General features: G+C 39.4%; 1 protein-coding gene across 1 annotated transcript in view; it reads right to left on the reverse strand.

The window, feature by feature from the left end:
- The window catches only part of CTNNAL1 (catenin alpha like 1), a 61,881-nt gene that overhangs the window by 6,994 nt on the left and 38,028 nt on the right, over positions 1-16,859 (reverse strand). The window contains exons 9-14 of the mRNA XM_082624529.1: positions 15,734-15,892; positions 13,824-13,916; positions 9,410-9,560; positions 5,657-5,694; positions 2,945-2,995; positions 2,697-2,851 (exon numbers count right to left, since the gene is read on the reverse strand). Coding sequence (XP_082480655.1) covers positions 2,697-2,851; positions 2,945-2,995; positions 5,657-5,694; positions 9,410-9,560; positions 13,824-13,916; positions 15,734-15,892 — 647 coding nt within the window. The remainder of the gene's footprint in view (positions 1-2,696; positions 2,852-2,944; positions 2,996-5,656; positions 5,695-9,409; positions 9,561-13,823; positions 13,917-15,733; positions 15,893-16,859) is intronic.

Raw genomic sequence — 16,859 nt, forward strand, 5'->3', positions numbered from 1 at the left:
AAAATCCACTATTCTGACTCAGAAATAAAAATTGCTGACCATATATAATCCTGAAATATTCTGAAACAAGAAACAAGAAACAAAAGGGGCAATCACAAACTTAAAAAAGTTTCTATTGATGAATCCTTTATGTGGGAAGATTTTATATACCAAACTACATTTAATTTAGTAAGTAAAAATTTATTTCTCGAGTTTCTACTGGTCAAAAAAAATTTTTTAATCTGATTTTTTTATCACCATGAGATAATCAGCATGATTCCATCTCAAAGGAAAGATCTTTGTTTCTACAGTTAATCTTCACATTTCAGTTACCCACACATTGAGTGTGGGTAAACAAAGGAATTCCATTTTACTTCCTTTTGCAGACTTGACTCATCCGATTCTTAAATGATATGAACCAAGAAAGGAGGTCAAAATTACTTTTGGGAAAACTCAATCCCCGGAGAAGCTTGCTAAGAATTAAGAACAAAGGAAGGAAACCACCAAAGGCGGGGGGGGGGGGGGGAGGTCTCCAATGTTGGAAAATATGGAAAGATATTAACAAACGACTGCTAACCAGAGGCAAAATTATTCAACTCCTGTCATTTCTCCTTCACCCTCCAGAGGAATCATTTCCCTTGAAAAGGTAGAAGACATCATAAAGACAAGAATGAATGCTTCTTCCTCACTCCTAATCTTCCTTCCATATGAAGGAATCTTCACTAGCACAGCATCCCTCACTTCACTCCGCTCTCTCACTTATTTCACCCCATAGAAGAGGTTGGACATTTATTGATCTTTTCAGTCTTTTTGGTGACTTTGTGAAAATAAATTAGACATGGTAGCCCTTTCTTTTCTCCTTTTTCTCTTGGTAGTAAAGGTGCCTTTGGGATATACCTAGTCTTCCAAGTATTTTTTTTTTTTTTTTTTTTTTTTTTTTTTTTTTTTTTTGCTGTACGCGGGCCTCTCACTGCTGTGGCCTCTCCCGTTGCGGAGCACAGGCTCCGGACACACAGGCTCCGCGGCCATGGCTCGCGGGCCCAGCCGCTCCGCGGCATGTGGGATCTTCCGGGATCGGGGCACGAACCCGTGTCCCCTGCATCGGCAGGCGGACTCTCAACCACTGCGCCACCAGGGAAGCCCCTTCCAAGTATTTTAAGAGATACATTCTTCCCCTACAGGGTAAGATTTCTTAATTCTAGGGATTATTTTTAAAAGCCTACTTGCCTATGGCTATAAACCTCATTACTGAGTATCAGCTTTATCAGTATAAATGTTACTGGCCCCATCTGCCTGTTCTTTTGCTTATTTTTTCATTTTGTTCAGAACTTTGGTGGGGAAAAGGGGCTATTTATTGAGCCCAAAAGCCCACACAGTTGTAGAGATCCCAATTACTTTAACTGAGCTTAAGACTCCAGTCCAAATGGATTACATTCCAGATTACTGAAATAATATACAGATGTGAACGACTGCTGGTTATAATTTCAAAATCAAAATGAGTAGGAGAGAAGCCATAACACTGAAGATATCAAGTATCTTCCAGTTTCTAAAAATGAAAAAGATAGATATCAGAAAACCAAAAGCTCGAAGTTATTCCTTGAGAAAATTCTAGAACAGGTCATTGAGCAGAAAACAGATAAAAATTTTAGCAACATGGAAATACTGTACCATATGTATAGTCTTCCATTATTATAATGGAAGATAAATGTGAGCGACACGGACTTCATTGAGGCGTTTTTTTTGTTTGTTTTGTTTTTTTGCGATACGCAGGCCTCTCACCGCTGTGGCCTCTCCCATTGCGGAGCACAGGCTCCGGACGCGCAGGCCCAGCGGCCATGGCTCATGGGCCCAGCCGCTCCGTGGCACGTGGGATCCTCCCGGACCGAGGCATGAACCCGTGTCCCCTGCATCGGCAGGCGGACTCTCAACCACTGCGCCACCAGGGAAGCCCCATTGAGGCGTTTGACCAACAGTCTTGTAAGGTGAACAAGACAGAGAATGTAGGTCAGGTAAATGTAAAGTTAGGGAAATTCTCTGCTATATAATGAATACTGATCCATGGAGGTTTGGCATCCTATTGAGGTGGTAGACCTCATGGCTCTATTCTTTGATCTGTATATAATCCATCACTGTGTAAAGATTTAAAAGGCATGTTTTCTTTTCTTTTTTGTCTTTATTGGAGTATAATTGCTTTACAACGTGTGTTAGTTTCTACTGTATAACAGAGTGAATCAGCTATACGTAAACATATATCCCCATATCCCCTCCCTCTTGCACCTCCCCCTCCCACCCTCCCTATCCCACCCCTCTCGGTGGTCACAAAGCACTGAGCTGATCTCCCTGTGCTATGCGGCTGCTTCCCACTAGCCATCCATTTTACATTTGGTAGTGTATATATAAAAGGCATGTTTTCTAAACTTACTGATGCTGGCTGGGAGAGACACTGATATATGGAATGACAAAATGCAGAAAGCAAAATTATTTCAAAATTATGAAAGGAATCGTACACAAACCTAGACAAGGATCTCTTCTAAATCTAAATCCTAGTTAAATAAATGTCTTCTTGTTGCATTCACTTAATTGTCCTAAGAACTACTTATAGGCTTTTTATCATATATTTGAAACCGACTTTAACCTATCGATGTAACATGGCACTTTTTCTTTACACCGGATATCATTAAATTCATTTTAAAAGATCGAAATGTAACTACATTTACCTAGTAAATAAATACAGCGAATAGGCCATGCTGGACATGTTCCGTCCATATCGAACAACCTCGTTCTCCTGATCCTCCCACTTCTCAATCTCGCAGTTGGCATCAGAGGTGAGCAAACCCAGCTTGAGTCCAAGCTTTGCTATCTTGGCTTGCTCCTACAAAACATACATTTTAATCACAACAATGTAGTCATTAATTACGTAAAAGGAAGATTAAAAGTAAGACTACTGCAAAGAAAAAGGTCTTGCCTCAGAGTCAGGCTTGTCTGGCTTTAATGATTTCAGGTTTGCGTTATTCTTCTGTGACAAGAAAAAGATTAGGGCATCTTAAAAATAGGTACAGTTAATTGTGAAGAAATGCAATAGTCATAGAAAGCATAACAAAGTACCTGTAATAAAATTTTAATATAAAAATTTTCAGTACATACTGAAACTATATTAAACTGTTTAAGTAAAAACAAACAACTACAGTTGACCCTTGAACAACGTGGGGCTTAAGGGCATTGACTCTCCGCCCGCAGCCGAAAATCTAACTATAACTCGCAGTCAGCCCTCCGTACCCGCAGTTCCCGTGTCTGTGGTTCTGCATCTGCGGATTCAACCAACCCCAGATGGTGTAGCACTGTAGTATGTACTACTGAAAAAAATGCACAAAAAAGTGGACCCCAAAGTTCAAATCCATGCTGTTCAAGGGTCAACTGTAATTGCAAATACTCTACTAATATGTGCGTTCAGCTTTGAAGAAGTAGTTAGTTAGAAATCTGGAGTTAGGGAAAGCAGATCTGTGTCCCAGAAACACTTAAAGACTTCTGCAGGGCTTCCCTGGTGGCGCAGTGCTTGAGAATCTGCCTGCCAATGCAGGGGACACGGGTTCGAGCCCTGGTCTGGGAAGATCCCACATGCCGCAGAGCAACTGGGCCCACGAGCCACAACTACTGAGCCAGTGCGTCTGGAGCCTGTGCTCCGCAGCAAGAGAGGCCGCGATAGTGAGAGGCCCTCGCACCGCGATGAAGAGTGGCCCCCGCTTGCCGCAACTACAGAAAGCCCTCGCATAGAAACGAAGACCCAACACAGCCAAAAGTAAATATAAATAAATAAATAAATAAATAAATATTTTAAAAAGAAGACTTCTGCAGTCTTTTCATAGTCCAATTATTATACCCCCAAACCTCCCTGTCCCCTCTGTTAAATTATTCTTAGGAAATGATGTAATAAAATTAATCACTATATGTAGCTTTCAATATATTCCTAATGTTATGACTCTGGAATTCAATTCCTTTAACAAGTTTGCCTTTTTGAGGGCTAAATTTCAGCACCCTAGTTTCACTGATATCCAGATTCCTAATCCTATATGCCAGGTTATATAGGAGATTATACTTAGAATTTAGGATTTAATATTTGAACCAGCATGTTTGATGGCCCCTATATTTGAAACGGCAAGTTTGTTTCTACGTAGGCTATTTAGAACTCAGAATATATTGCCCCTAGGGGAGAAGAAAACATTGTACACTGGTTAGGTTACCAGGCTGGCCCACAGATGCTTACTTACTTGTAGAAACCACTACCAATAGCAATGTTTCTTTGAAAAATATATCCAGAAGTTCTCTGGAGATGGCAGCCCCAGTTGGGCATTCCTCTCATTCTGAGATCTGGTGGGAACTCCCCTAGCTGGGGCAGGAGTTCCAGAACAGCTGGGCTAGTAGAGATAGAAGGGCCAGGAGATGCAGGGAGCCATTTGTTTTTTTAAAGGAAACATTTGTTTAAACCATCCACACACACACATGCATGCGCACACACAGAGTATACATTCACACACATGTACACAAAATACAGACTATCATAAAACAAAACACGCATGTGCCCACTTAGCTTATTAAGAAGATAGCTTTGAGGTATATGTGTTCTTCTCCGTTTTTTGTTTCCCTTATTATTACCATGACTTATTGCTTCTGACCAGGTATTCTGTCACCAGTTTAATTGCAGAATAGAAGAGCCTCAACTTTTTCTCTTTTTTCTATCCCATCTTTTATATTTGTTCATTTAACATTGCCCTTTTGAAATTTTCTAATCCTGTTTACTACAGAATAAATAGGAGAAGATAAAGGATGGAAAGTAAATACAGGGAATCTATAAAGAGGCATGGACACACACACACACACACACAGGCTGCCTCTTAGGTGTATTAGAAAATAAACAGAGATGACCAATGATCTCTTCGGCTCCTCCTTGTATAGTCACATCATCTGCATCTTCTTCCTTAGTCTAGCATAAAGCAACTTATAAAGCATTTAAGAAAGTTAAGAATACCCTAGAGGTTTTTAGGTTTTATTTTATTTAGAATCTTACAACCCCATCTTATTCTTTTAAATTTAGCTGTGTTTTCTTTATTTTTATTTTTACTTTTACAAATTATTATTATCAAAGTGTTTAATGAAGACCAAAAGGGAATTGCCTGAAAAGGTACAGAAACCATCTTAATAATGTAACCAAGCCTGCCATCTAGTGGGCACTATTTTGCAATGCAGTCAAGATGCATCAGCTTCAATTGTGTAAAGCTAAATAAAGCATTTCAAGCCTCTAAATATAAACAGAATGGCTTATTTTCATCAAGAAAATTAAGAAAGTTATTAGTTTGCATAAAATTGTTCCAACATGACCTTGTGAATTAGACCCAAGATATGAAGAACAAAAAGACCTCTGACTTCAGATTATGGCTTCTTATTAATCATAAGATCTGTTACGTATTCCCTCAATCCCTCAAATCTAACACAAATAATCAAACTATGGGCTACATCTAGACTGCTACTCAGAATAACAATTCTGAACAGTCAACATTTAACATCCTAACTTTTTTTTTGTCATGTCAATCATTGGAGGTCGTGGGGGCAGCAATAGGCAACAAGAGCATAATTTGAATTCTGAATAAAAACATTCTCAAGTGCACAAAGGTTTTCTACTTACCATTGGCTTTGGAAGTGAAAGGTAGCCATACTTCTCTCCTACAAATAACATATATAACTTAAAACAAATTTTCTACTATTCACATTTAATTTTTAAAATATTATTAAATAAACAGAAATGTTAGCATATTAGTTTTGATAACTTAGTCTATTAATTACATGTGACTGAGAAATAAAATTGTAATTTGGTTGGTGAACATGAAAAAAATATATTTGGTACAGACTTTGATGTACAGAATTGTTTTTGAAGCACTGTCTTCACAGGGGTATTATAAGTTTAATACTCCCTAAATCCTTTGTTTAATGCTCCCTAAATCAACGTGACACTTGTGCCATCTTTACTTCTGAGTTTACACCTCCAGATAAATTAAGTCCAGAATTAAGTTCAAAGGCCCTCTCAGCTTATGAGGATAGCAAAATGATTTCTCATGACAATCTAACTGCTGTCCATTTTCAATATCCAGAGTTTTTCTGCATCTCTACAAAATAAAGCTAATCCCCCAAGGACAGGAAAGCCTCATTATTTCACTGAAGATGTGCAATATTATTCCTTATTAGAAGTTCTTATAATTAGCTTTTTTGGTTCTGAAAGGGGCTTTATATGGCATGATCCATCAGAAAAAAATTCATGTCCCCAGACCCACTTAAAATGAATCCCTAACCACTAAAGGCTAGGCAGATTATTAACTAACCTCAGGAGTAGGACGGGGGTATTTTAGAATTTGGATTAGACCAAACCCAGTTGTTACCCTCAAACTCTCCCTTACCTCTACATTCAATTAATCATCAAATCATACTAATATTACTGATAAAATTCTTGAATCAGTCCTCTTATCTTCATTTCCACTATCATGGCCCCAGCATCTCGTCTGGATGGATCACTCCCTTGTTCCCGACTCATACATCCCCCAAGTAAGCTCATATTTATCCACAAGCATGTTCCTCTTCCTGTTCGCCCCATTTCAGTGAACAGCACCTCATGCGTCCAGTCTGCCAAGCAATAAAATAGGTGCAGAGCTATGGAACCTGGTACATCTCTATAAACTGAAGCTTAGGTCAGATTAACTTCAAGATGGTTCAAATATAACAAAAGAAATTCAGCTTCCTTAAATAAGGGATCGAATCTGCAGGCTATGAGAGAAAGCTTCTTTTTGATGTTTATTTGTCTAAGAGAATCTCAAATTCTATATGTTGATACATACTTATCACTAAGGAAAGGTGGAGTCTTTTGGATCTAGGTCCCTTCTAATACAAAGGCCATGGCCTCCCTGAAGGCAGAACTGGATGAAGGCAGAAAGGGAGGAAGACAAATATTGAGTTTTGAGCTCTTAAAACAATCCCAGGAGGCCCTATTATGAAATCTAAGGGTCTCTGGGTAAGGGGACAATAACCTAGCTCTCAGACGGACTTCAAATATGCGAACACTAAAGGCTCTTTTTCATTGCTTAGCATGTTGTTTGCTACTTAATTGCTTGGCTAACTGATACTTGCAAACGTATCTAAGTTTCCTAGTCAGAAGAGTCAAGATATGCAGAGCAGAACTAAAGTGGCTAAAATAGAGCAAAGGTTTTCCAGTAATAGTTATGAGTTATACCAGTAGCAAAGAGAAACCAGAATCTGAAGAATACACTCTGTCCTTTGCAGTGGGCAGGTGTGAGGAAACAGGCAGCCTTGTCCTAATAACCATACAGAACAGGAAGAGCAGCACTGTGCCACTGGACTCAGTTCAGTCAACAGTGGCTGACTCAGAGTTGGGCTTCTTTGCAGAAAAGCTATCTATGAGCTTCATGATAACAGTCAGGGAAAAAAAAAGGCAATAAAAGAAATTAAGCAACTCTATCTCAACTAACCCCACATAAGTAAGGATGCCTCTGAACAGCAAGATACTACCAGTTAAACAATGGGTGTCCCATTGATCAAAGGCAGCAGTGTCCCACCTAAAGAGGAACTTCTGTTCAGCACTTAGGAAGTTAAGATAACCCTGATTTGGTGGGGGGGGACAGGTGACCCAAACCTAAAGAAGAGATCATTTACATAATATCCAGTTTGAAAGTAAAAGAAACCACAGTGACCACGTAGGCCAAAAATAAGTATAGGATCTTCCTGTTTCAACTCTAGTCTATCTGTAGGGGACGCTAGTCTAGCGCTCAGAAAGACCAGGAAGCTTCTTCTCTTCATTTCTTAAACAAGTCTTATGGCAAAGTGATCATTCTTCTTTAAATATGGATCAATTATATCAATTTACCTTTTAATATATAAAACTTGCCTCACATAAAAACCCATGCAGCATGGCTTCCCTGGTGGTGCAGTGGTTAAGAATCCACCTGCTGATGCAGGGGACACGGGTTCGTGCCCTGGTCTGGGAAGATCCCACATGCTGAGGAGCGGCTGGGCCCGTGAGCCACGGCCGCTGAGCCTGCGCGTCCGGAGCCTGTGCTCCGCAACGGGAGAGGCCACAACAGTGAGAGGCCCGCGTACCGAAAAAAAAAAAAAAAAAAAAAAAAAAAAAGAATCCGTCTGCCAATGCAGGGGAAATGGGTTTGATCCCTGGTCCGGGAAGATCCCACATGCCGCGGAGCAACTAAGCCTGTGCGCCACAACTACTGAGCCAGCACTCTAAAGCCCGCGAGCCATAACTACTGAGCCTGTACCACAACTACCGAAGCGTGCGCACCTAGAGCCCGTGCTCCGCAACAAGAGAAGCCACGGCAATGAGAAGCCCGCGCACCGCAATGAAGAGTGGCCCCCGCACGCCACAACTAGAGAAAACCCTCACACAGCAATGAAGACCCAGCACAGCCAAAAATAAATAAATTTATTTAAAAAAATGCAGCTGTAAGTACTTTATCAAAGCATCAAAATGATATGCTGTTCAGACTAGCTATCACAGAAATCTTTAAATGCAGAAGCATGGTAAGCATTTATTACACGTTACAAATTATGTAATATCTAAAGTCTACCATTCCCTGATTTTTAAGCAAATCAGCAATTACCCTAAATGGGTATTTTTTAAAAAATGAAATGTTTAGATGTTCATATTCAGTAAAAATAAATATGTAATTTGATGTTATTATGACTTTAAATGACATTTTAATTTAAAAAAACAAGCATGCTTGACACTAACAGAAGCCATTAGAAAGGAAATACATAAAAACACATAAACATAGATAACTGGATACACAGTACAATGGGAAATAAACAAAACTCCAAGTTGATGTTAAAATAAAGAGTAAAAATTATGCCTTCTGTATATTGTATGGTGCTATTCTACATGTTGTAGAAATACCAATGAACTTACCCACCAAAGGAAATATTCCAAGATTACGTAGTCATCAAGGAAAGAGATTCCATCCAAGTGGAAGGAAAGCAATTCGAAAATCAAATAACTACATTCATTTCATTATGAAGTTAGTAGAATTACACCAGAGAATTATCGTATTACAGAAGAGCATCTGTACTAAAACTAAAAAGCAATTTATAAGAAATATAAAAATGACAATTTCAATAAGAAAACTAGATTGTTAATATTAATTCAAAGGAATCTACTATACTGTCGTACAGCAAATTTTACTGCTTTGATACTAAAATGAAGGACAAATAACATTTTTATAATTTTTTGTGGAAGATACTTTACTATAAAAATAACCCAGTTGGGTAATAACAAGTTATTCATTTTGCATCTGAGGTTTGACATTAAAAAACTAATAGTTACATTAAAATACTAACGTATTTCAACATACGGACAGTTTCTCACCTCGTCTTCCTTCAAACACATCATTGATTTCTCTCAGCAGTGTTAACATGTCACTAATTTGGGATTCCCAGGCTTCACAGAATACATCTAGATTTTCTTTAGCAATTTTACTAGATGGATGCAATGTCAAAGTTTCAGCAGCAGAAATTATCTAAAGAAACAATATACACAGGTGTGAGTTTCAAAATCTTACCTCTCAGAATCATATTGGAAACCAAACTTAAGCCTGTACTGTTCAAATCACTCAATGACACAACTACAAAGCAATTTCCACACATAAGCCCTATGTTGGGCAGTATGGACATACAAAACTTACTGTTTCTTATAATCTTATCTATAGATAAATAGTAGGCATTATTATATATAAGCCTTTATTCAGGGAGCAATTATCTTTATTCAAGGAAAGTTCTGTTTCAACAAAGTTATTTCCATAGCATAATTCAGAGTTAGACTCCAAAGAGTGGGCTGTATACTGCAGGAGAAGAGGTGGTGTGGTAGTGGTAGTATTAGTAACAGTGGTAGTAATGGTGGCAGTAGTGGCGGCAGCAGTAGTCGTAGTGATGATAGTGGTAGTGACGGTAGTGGCAGCACTGGTATTAGTACTGGTGGTGGTGGTGGTGGTAGTAGTGGTAGAGGTAGCAGAATCGGTATTAGTACTGGTGGTGGTGGTGGTAGTAGTGGTAGAGGTAGCAGAATCGGTATTAGTACTGGTGGTGGTGGTAGTGGTAGTAGTGGTAGAGGTAGCAGAATCGGTATTAGTACTGGTGGTGGTGGTGGTGGTAGTAGTGGTAGAGGTAGCAGAATCGGTATTAGTACTGGTGGTGGTGGTGGTGGTGGTAGTAGTGGTAGAGGTAGCAGAATCGGTATTAGTACTGGTGGTGGTAGTGGTGGTAGTAGTGGTAGAGGTAGCAGAATCGGTATTAGTACTGGTGGTGGTGGTGGTGGTGGTAGTAGTGGTAGAGGTAGCAGAATCGGTATTAGTACTGGTGGTGGTAGTGGTGGTAGTAGTGGTAGAGGTAGCAGAATCGGTATTAGTACTGGTGGTGGTGGTGGTAGTGGTAGTAGTGGTAGAGGTAGCAGAATCGGTATTAGTACTGGTGGTGGTGGTGGTGGTGGTAGTAGTGGTAGAGGTAGCAGAATCGGTATTAGTACTGGTGGTGGTGGTAGTGGTGGTAGTAGTGGTAGAGGTAGCAGAATCGGTATTAGTACTGGTGGTGGTAGTGGTGGTAGTAGTGGTAGAGGTAGCAGAATCGGTATTAGTACTGGTGGTGGTAGTGGTGGTAGTAGTGGTAGAGGTAGCAGAATCGGTATTAGTACTGGTGGTGGTGGTGGTGGTAGTAGTGGTAGAGGTAGCAGAATCGGTATTAGTACTGGTGGTGGTAGTAGTGGTAGAGGTAGCAGAATCGGTATTAGTACTGGTGGTGGTAGTGGTGGTAGTAGTGGTAGAGGTAGCAGAATCGGTATTAGTACTGGTGGTGGTGGTGGTGGTAGTAGTGGTAGAGGTAGCAGAATCGGTATTAGTACTGGTGGTGGTGGTAGTAGTGGTAGAGGTAGCAGAATCGGTATTAGTACTGGTGGTGGTAGTGGTGGTGGTGGTGGTGGTAGTAGTAACATACGCACACACCTATGAGGACACGGTAGATATATCCCTGAGGTACTGTGATAGGTGCTTGATATACATTAGTATTAATCCTCAAAAACACACAAACAAAATACTATCCTTCTCAATAAGCACTGTTCCCATTTTACAGCTGGAGAAACTGAGACTCAAAGATACCAAGTAACTAATATATGACTCTTCATTCACCTGCTGTATGCCCGGCACTGTACCCATGTTCCAGGTGCTGGGGAAACAGTTGTGAACGAAACAAATAAATGTTCCTCTCTTCATGGGGCTCATATTATAATGTGGGGAGACAGGTAATTAAAAACATGTAAGTAAATTATGAAATATCTTAGATGATGAACGATATGTACAAAAACAAAGGGTAAGGAGGATGGAGGGTGTTAGGCAGTCACAGCATTTTAAGTTAGGTGGTCACCTGCAAAGGTGGCATGTAAGCAAAGAACTGAAGAAGGTGAGGGAGCCACAGGGAAACCTAGGGAAAGTCGTTTGGGAATGAGGTGGGAACAGTTCTGATACATTTTAACAACAGCCAGTAGGTCAGTGTGACTGGACTGACATGAAAAAAAAGGAAGGTCACCAATGGCCACATGATGGAGAAACACGCACAGTAAAGATGGACTTTACTCTGAGTGAGATAGGAAGTCACTGAAGAGGTTTCAGAAACTGATATGTAATGGAAAAGAATATGAGAAAGAAATAAAAAATATATATATAAACTGAATCACTTTGCTGTACACTAGAAAACTAACACAACATTGTAAATCAATGTACTTCAATTAAAAAAAAAACTGCTATGGTCAGAGTCAGGCTGCCTTCGAGAGAATTAGACCTAGGCGCTCCTCCTGGGTGAGCACAGTCCCACAGGCACAGGCTTGACAAGCAGGTGGCAGCTTTCAGAGTAGAACAAGGTTCCCCATCTTCAGGGAACGTGGGCACATGGCTCGCCATGGACTACAAGCTAGATGCAGCAGTGCCGCCTTCTCAACCAGGAGCCACTGTACAGCGTGGAAACTGTTCCACTGTGCCCTGGATATGCTGTAACATTGTAAAGGAAATATAAAAATGACATTGCTAAAGCACAGGTATCCAGAAGTAATATAAATTCTCCTAGAGGCATGCTCTGTTTTCTTAAATTATCCCTTTGTGAGACCGATAGTCAAGACTAGGAATAAAAGCTGAGGCTATGGGAATAGAAAAAGCTTCTCAAGTTACAGAAATTGACAGCAGGCTCTATCTATCACCATCCTGCAAAAGAAAATATACTTTTCCTAATATCCCTGCTGCAATGAAAAGAGTAAGCAGAGAATTACAACCAAATAGCAAGCAGGGCCTGAGGATAACAAGAGCCAACTGTATATGGCAGGAGAGTCAAACTTTAGCTCTACTGAAATACATTTATGGCCAAGGCAAGTAGTATGACTCCCAAATGGACAAGTAAATATTGAAGCCTTGGTTTCTCCCAATAAACAGAGATCCTCTGGTTATAATAAAATGTTCAGCCGATGGTCACTGCTGAGCGTCACTCAGATAGTTCCTTTTTCCGTGAGAAGCTTTTGATACTGTTCTCCACGGGGAGCATAAACATCCTTCCAGCATCCAACTTGGGTCTGCTAGAGGGCACACAACACCTTTGTCTCTAAGCTGCTTTTGCTGTTCTCAACTATAAATCCAGGGGCTCGACATCTGCCATCCAATAATACAATAAGGAGTAAGTCCTTTTGGCTGCCATGATGAATGAAACAAATACACCTGGTAAATTGTATTTTCAAGCTTAGACCTAAAAGGAAAAGGAACTTCTGTCCCTCCCTTTTTCCCTTAATCGGACAGAGACAGTATTAAATGCGATATCAATTGTTAAAATGCTTTTGAAAATTATAAAAATGAAGTCATATTATAGAGAATTCAGAAAAAAATAACTCACAATTCTCCCTAACAAGCAGAACTTTCATTTCTGCACATTCTTAGAGTCATTTTCTTATATATGTACATTTTATATAGTAGCAATTATAGCATATAAACAAGTCTGTATCCTGCTTTTGTCACATAACATTTTAATGAAACTTTTTTTTTTTTTTTTTCCTTTCTGCGGTATGCGGGCCTCTCACTGTTGTGGCCTCTCCCGTTGCGGAGCACAGGCTCTGGACGCGCAGGCCCAGCGGCCGTGGCTCACGGGCCCAGCCGCTCCGCGGCATATGGGATCCTCCCAGACCGGGGCACGAACCCGTATCCCCTGCATCGGCAGGCGGACTCTCAACCACTGCGCCACCAGGGAGGCCCTAATGAAACATTTTTTGATGTTGCTAATTCTAGTTATCAAAATTATTACTGTAACATCATAATACATGATTTGCCTAACTTAAGATTGTTATTTTGCTTCCAATTGAATCTTATTATAAGTAATGTAACAAGTATTGTTTTTATTTTTCTTTTAATCTCCTTATGCCCTTAGGAATTATTGTGTCAAAACATGTGAGTGTTCTTATGGCTTATCACATAATGATAACTTAGTTTTCAAACATGTTATAACGACCTGTATTGTAAATGGCTTCAATTAAATAGATATAAACTAGGGCATCAATTAAATGGGCCAATCTCTAATTTGGCAGACGACCAGATAATCCAATGGAATGTTTTGGCACACTACCAACAAAAATTCCATTACCTTCATTTCGCTCAGTAGATTTGGCCCGTAGTTTTGCAGAACCATTTGTGTCTTCCTTGTGCACAATTTGTTATGACACTCAGATAAAACATAATATGGAAGGAACGATCTGCTGTTGATCATACCTGCTGGCCAGTCACCTGAAATGTCTCCTCTGCATGTATACAGGTTATTTCAAGAGGTTCTGTCCCAGACACATGTCTCAACAATCGACAGGTCTACAAAAAACCATTTCTATAGTTCAACTTTCTCATTCTTCACAATACATAGCATCATTTTGTAATTAACAAAGAAAACAAAACATTAAAACCTATAAAAATACATTTGTACATTAATAAGATTATTATAATATTGCATTGGTTACCAACGGATTCTCTAGGAGCAAAGCAGGAACAAATACGGGTTTATTAGCATATACCCTACTGTTTCTACTTCCTATCTGATCATGGCAAGGTGGTCACAGAATATTAGAACCAAGAGGAATCCTGAAAGGACCTTGTAGTGCCCACATATTTTACGTATGAAGAAACGTGGCTCAGAGAAGGACTTATCCAAGGTCTCTCAGCTAAACTATGTCAGCTACCACAAGCTACACATTCTTTCTGCCAACAAATAACATTTCTCCCTGTCAATTAACACACCTTTTACTGAAGATAACACTCGATTAGGCAAGACTGATATAATGAGTAAAGAGCCTGTATCAATGAAAATTTTTGAAAATAATTTTTCAATAATTTCTTGAGGCTTAAAACAGAAAATTAGGGAAAATTTTTTTTTTCACTTTTTAAGAAGATTTGCTGCAGGATTCCTATAATTAGCAAGTTTGCCTGCAGTCATAATACTTGATTTATAAACAAAACGCATCAGATCTATTTTAAAAAGGAGATGTATCTACAGTCATTTTAAGAATGCTCCCTAGTAGTTTTCAGATGTAAACAAATAAAGGAGAGGAAGCTAGCTTAGTTAGTCTAAAAGTTCCTTCTAACCATTAGTATGTGAGATTCAGTGAGCAGGGGACATTAGATAATATGAACACAGCTAGGTGGTTCATATCTGTGCATTAATATACATGTTGACTGGGATGTACCTCATATAGACAAGGGGATATATTCTTCACGTGTACATGGCTTAAGTATACATTTCTTTACTAGCAGATGTCTGACATTCTCAATAGGTAGAAGGCTTACAATATCAATCAATAATTGGAATTATAACAAAAGGGGCAGGTAAAGCATCAGTAACACATAACAAAGATTTGGGCAGAACAGAAGAGATTCCGAGAAGGAATACTGTGCTGAGTGTCTTCTCTTTGTCCCTCCATATCCACTCTTTTTCCTTCTTGGGAGACTGATCTATGTGGTCTACAGCTGTGTTTGGCCAATGGGAAGCCCCAGCAATACAGCAGCAGGGATGAGGAGGGGAAGGGCCTTTATTCTCATGCTCTTTCCCTGCAGGTTGCCGTGGGCTGTCTCTGTGTCTAGTCCTAAAACCACAACTACTCAAGGCTCTCTGAAGGACTCTGTGCCCTTCCAGTTTCCAGAAGCCACTCACTCCCCCTGTTAATTTGGTTGTAGGAGTAGTACCAGCTCTGCTGTCACTAGCCCCAATTCCTGTACTCTCATGGTTTCCCCACATCCTATCCATGCAACTGTAAATGGCTCCTTTATTAAACCCTCTTAAGATCAACCTCATTTGAATGTGCCATCTCTTTCCTGCTGAGACTCAAAAGATTCAAATACAAACAAGGTCCTACGCTGTATCTCCACTGCTCTGCTCCAAGATCTAATCTCTTTGATGGGATAAGGAAGAAGGTTAAGAAGGGCATTTGTGGGTTCTAGCATTTTTTATTGTTTTGTTTTAGAGGACAAATTGTTGTAAGAACAGAACAGATAAACATGATAGTTTTAAGATTCCAAAGGCAAGAGAGAAAACGACCTTATGAGTAAACCAAAAACGGTATTTGTGTTAATATTACCTGATGATAGTACAGCTTTCATTAAACTACAGTTTCTTTAACAAGCAACCTACTGCTCACCTCAACAAGCCGCTCTTTCTGTTCAGAGAGTTTGCAGGCATATTCAGCCAAACCTTCTAAATTTCCTTCTACTCCAGTAAGTTTTAATGCTTTGAGAACCACATGATCAGCGTGGTATTTTACCAGATCTGCTGCCAGCTGAGCTGCTGTACTATGAAGCTGCAGATGTGGGGAGTGAAGGGTAATGAAAAAAAGACAACAAACAATAAGGTTTTGTGACCAAAAACCTCATGAGTACTTTAAAAACTAAAGAGTAGCAACCTCATATCAGTGCCACTTGATCTGCTGAGGGGTGTGTGTGTGTGTGTGTGTGTATATATATATATATATATATATATATATATATATATACACACACATACATGTATATATACATAAAATATATATTCAACAAATTTTATTAAATACCTACATTATGGCAGGAACTGAACTAAAGGCTGGACATACATAACAAGTAGGACACAACCCCTTCCTCGGGGGCTCACAGTTTATCTATATTGCTATCCACAGCTTTACTGTCTAACTCTTGGGTCACAGGAGAAATGATGGATAAAAGGATAATGAAAACCTCAAGGTTTTATTTAACTTTAGGCGGAATGGATTTTAAGCACTGCTCACTCTCACTGAACATCTCTGCATACTATTAACTCCAAAATCTTTTCTTCTCCTTATCCTGCCTTTTAAAAAAAATGTTATGACAGGTTATTTTGGGGTTCACCAGAAAGAGATCATTTTTAATAACACTGTCCTAAGGAAAATCTGATTTTTAATTAAGCCTATTTGAATGAAGTGATTCTTTTTTTCCTGGAAGTAATCCAATGTCCATTCAAACTGCAGGACTTTGTACAAAATTAACAATAGGGTAGTCCACTTTCATGAAATCAAGTGAGAATAATTACAGTCAGAAACAAAGACATTAAAATGTATTTTCCTTTGGAAATTAAATGCACGTAAGAATTCAAAAGATTTTGTTTAACCATCAGGGTCATAGAAAATAGCTAATGCCAGCCTTTTATTTTACAAACTATGAAACAGGTCCCTAGAGACTGAGTGACTTGTTCAAGGTCACGTAAATCTTACAAATGGTTCTGGAAACAACTTATAAACTCCAAGGGAAGAAGGGTGA

Source organism: Mesoplodon mirus, assembly GCF_964341445.2.
Source record: "Mesoplodon mirus genome assembly, chromosome: 1".
NCBI classification, from domain to species: domain Eukaryota; kingdom Metazoa; phylum Chordata; class Mammalia; order Artiodactyla; family Ziphiidae; genus Mesoplodon; species Mesoplodon mirus.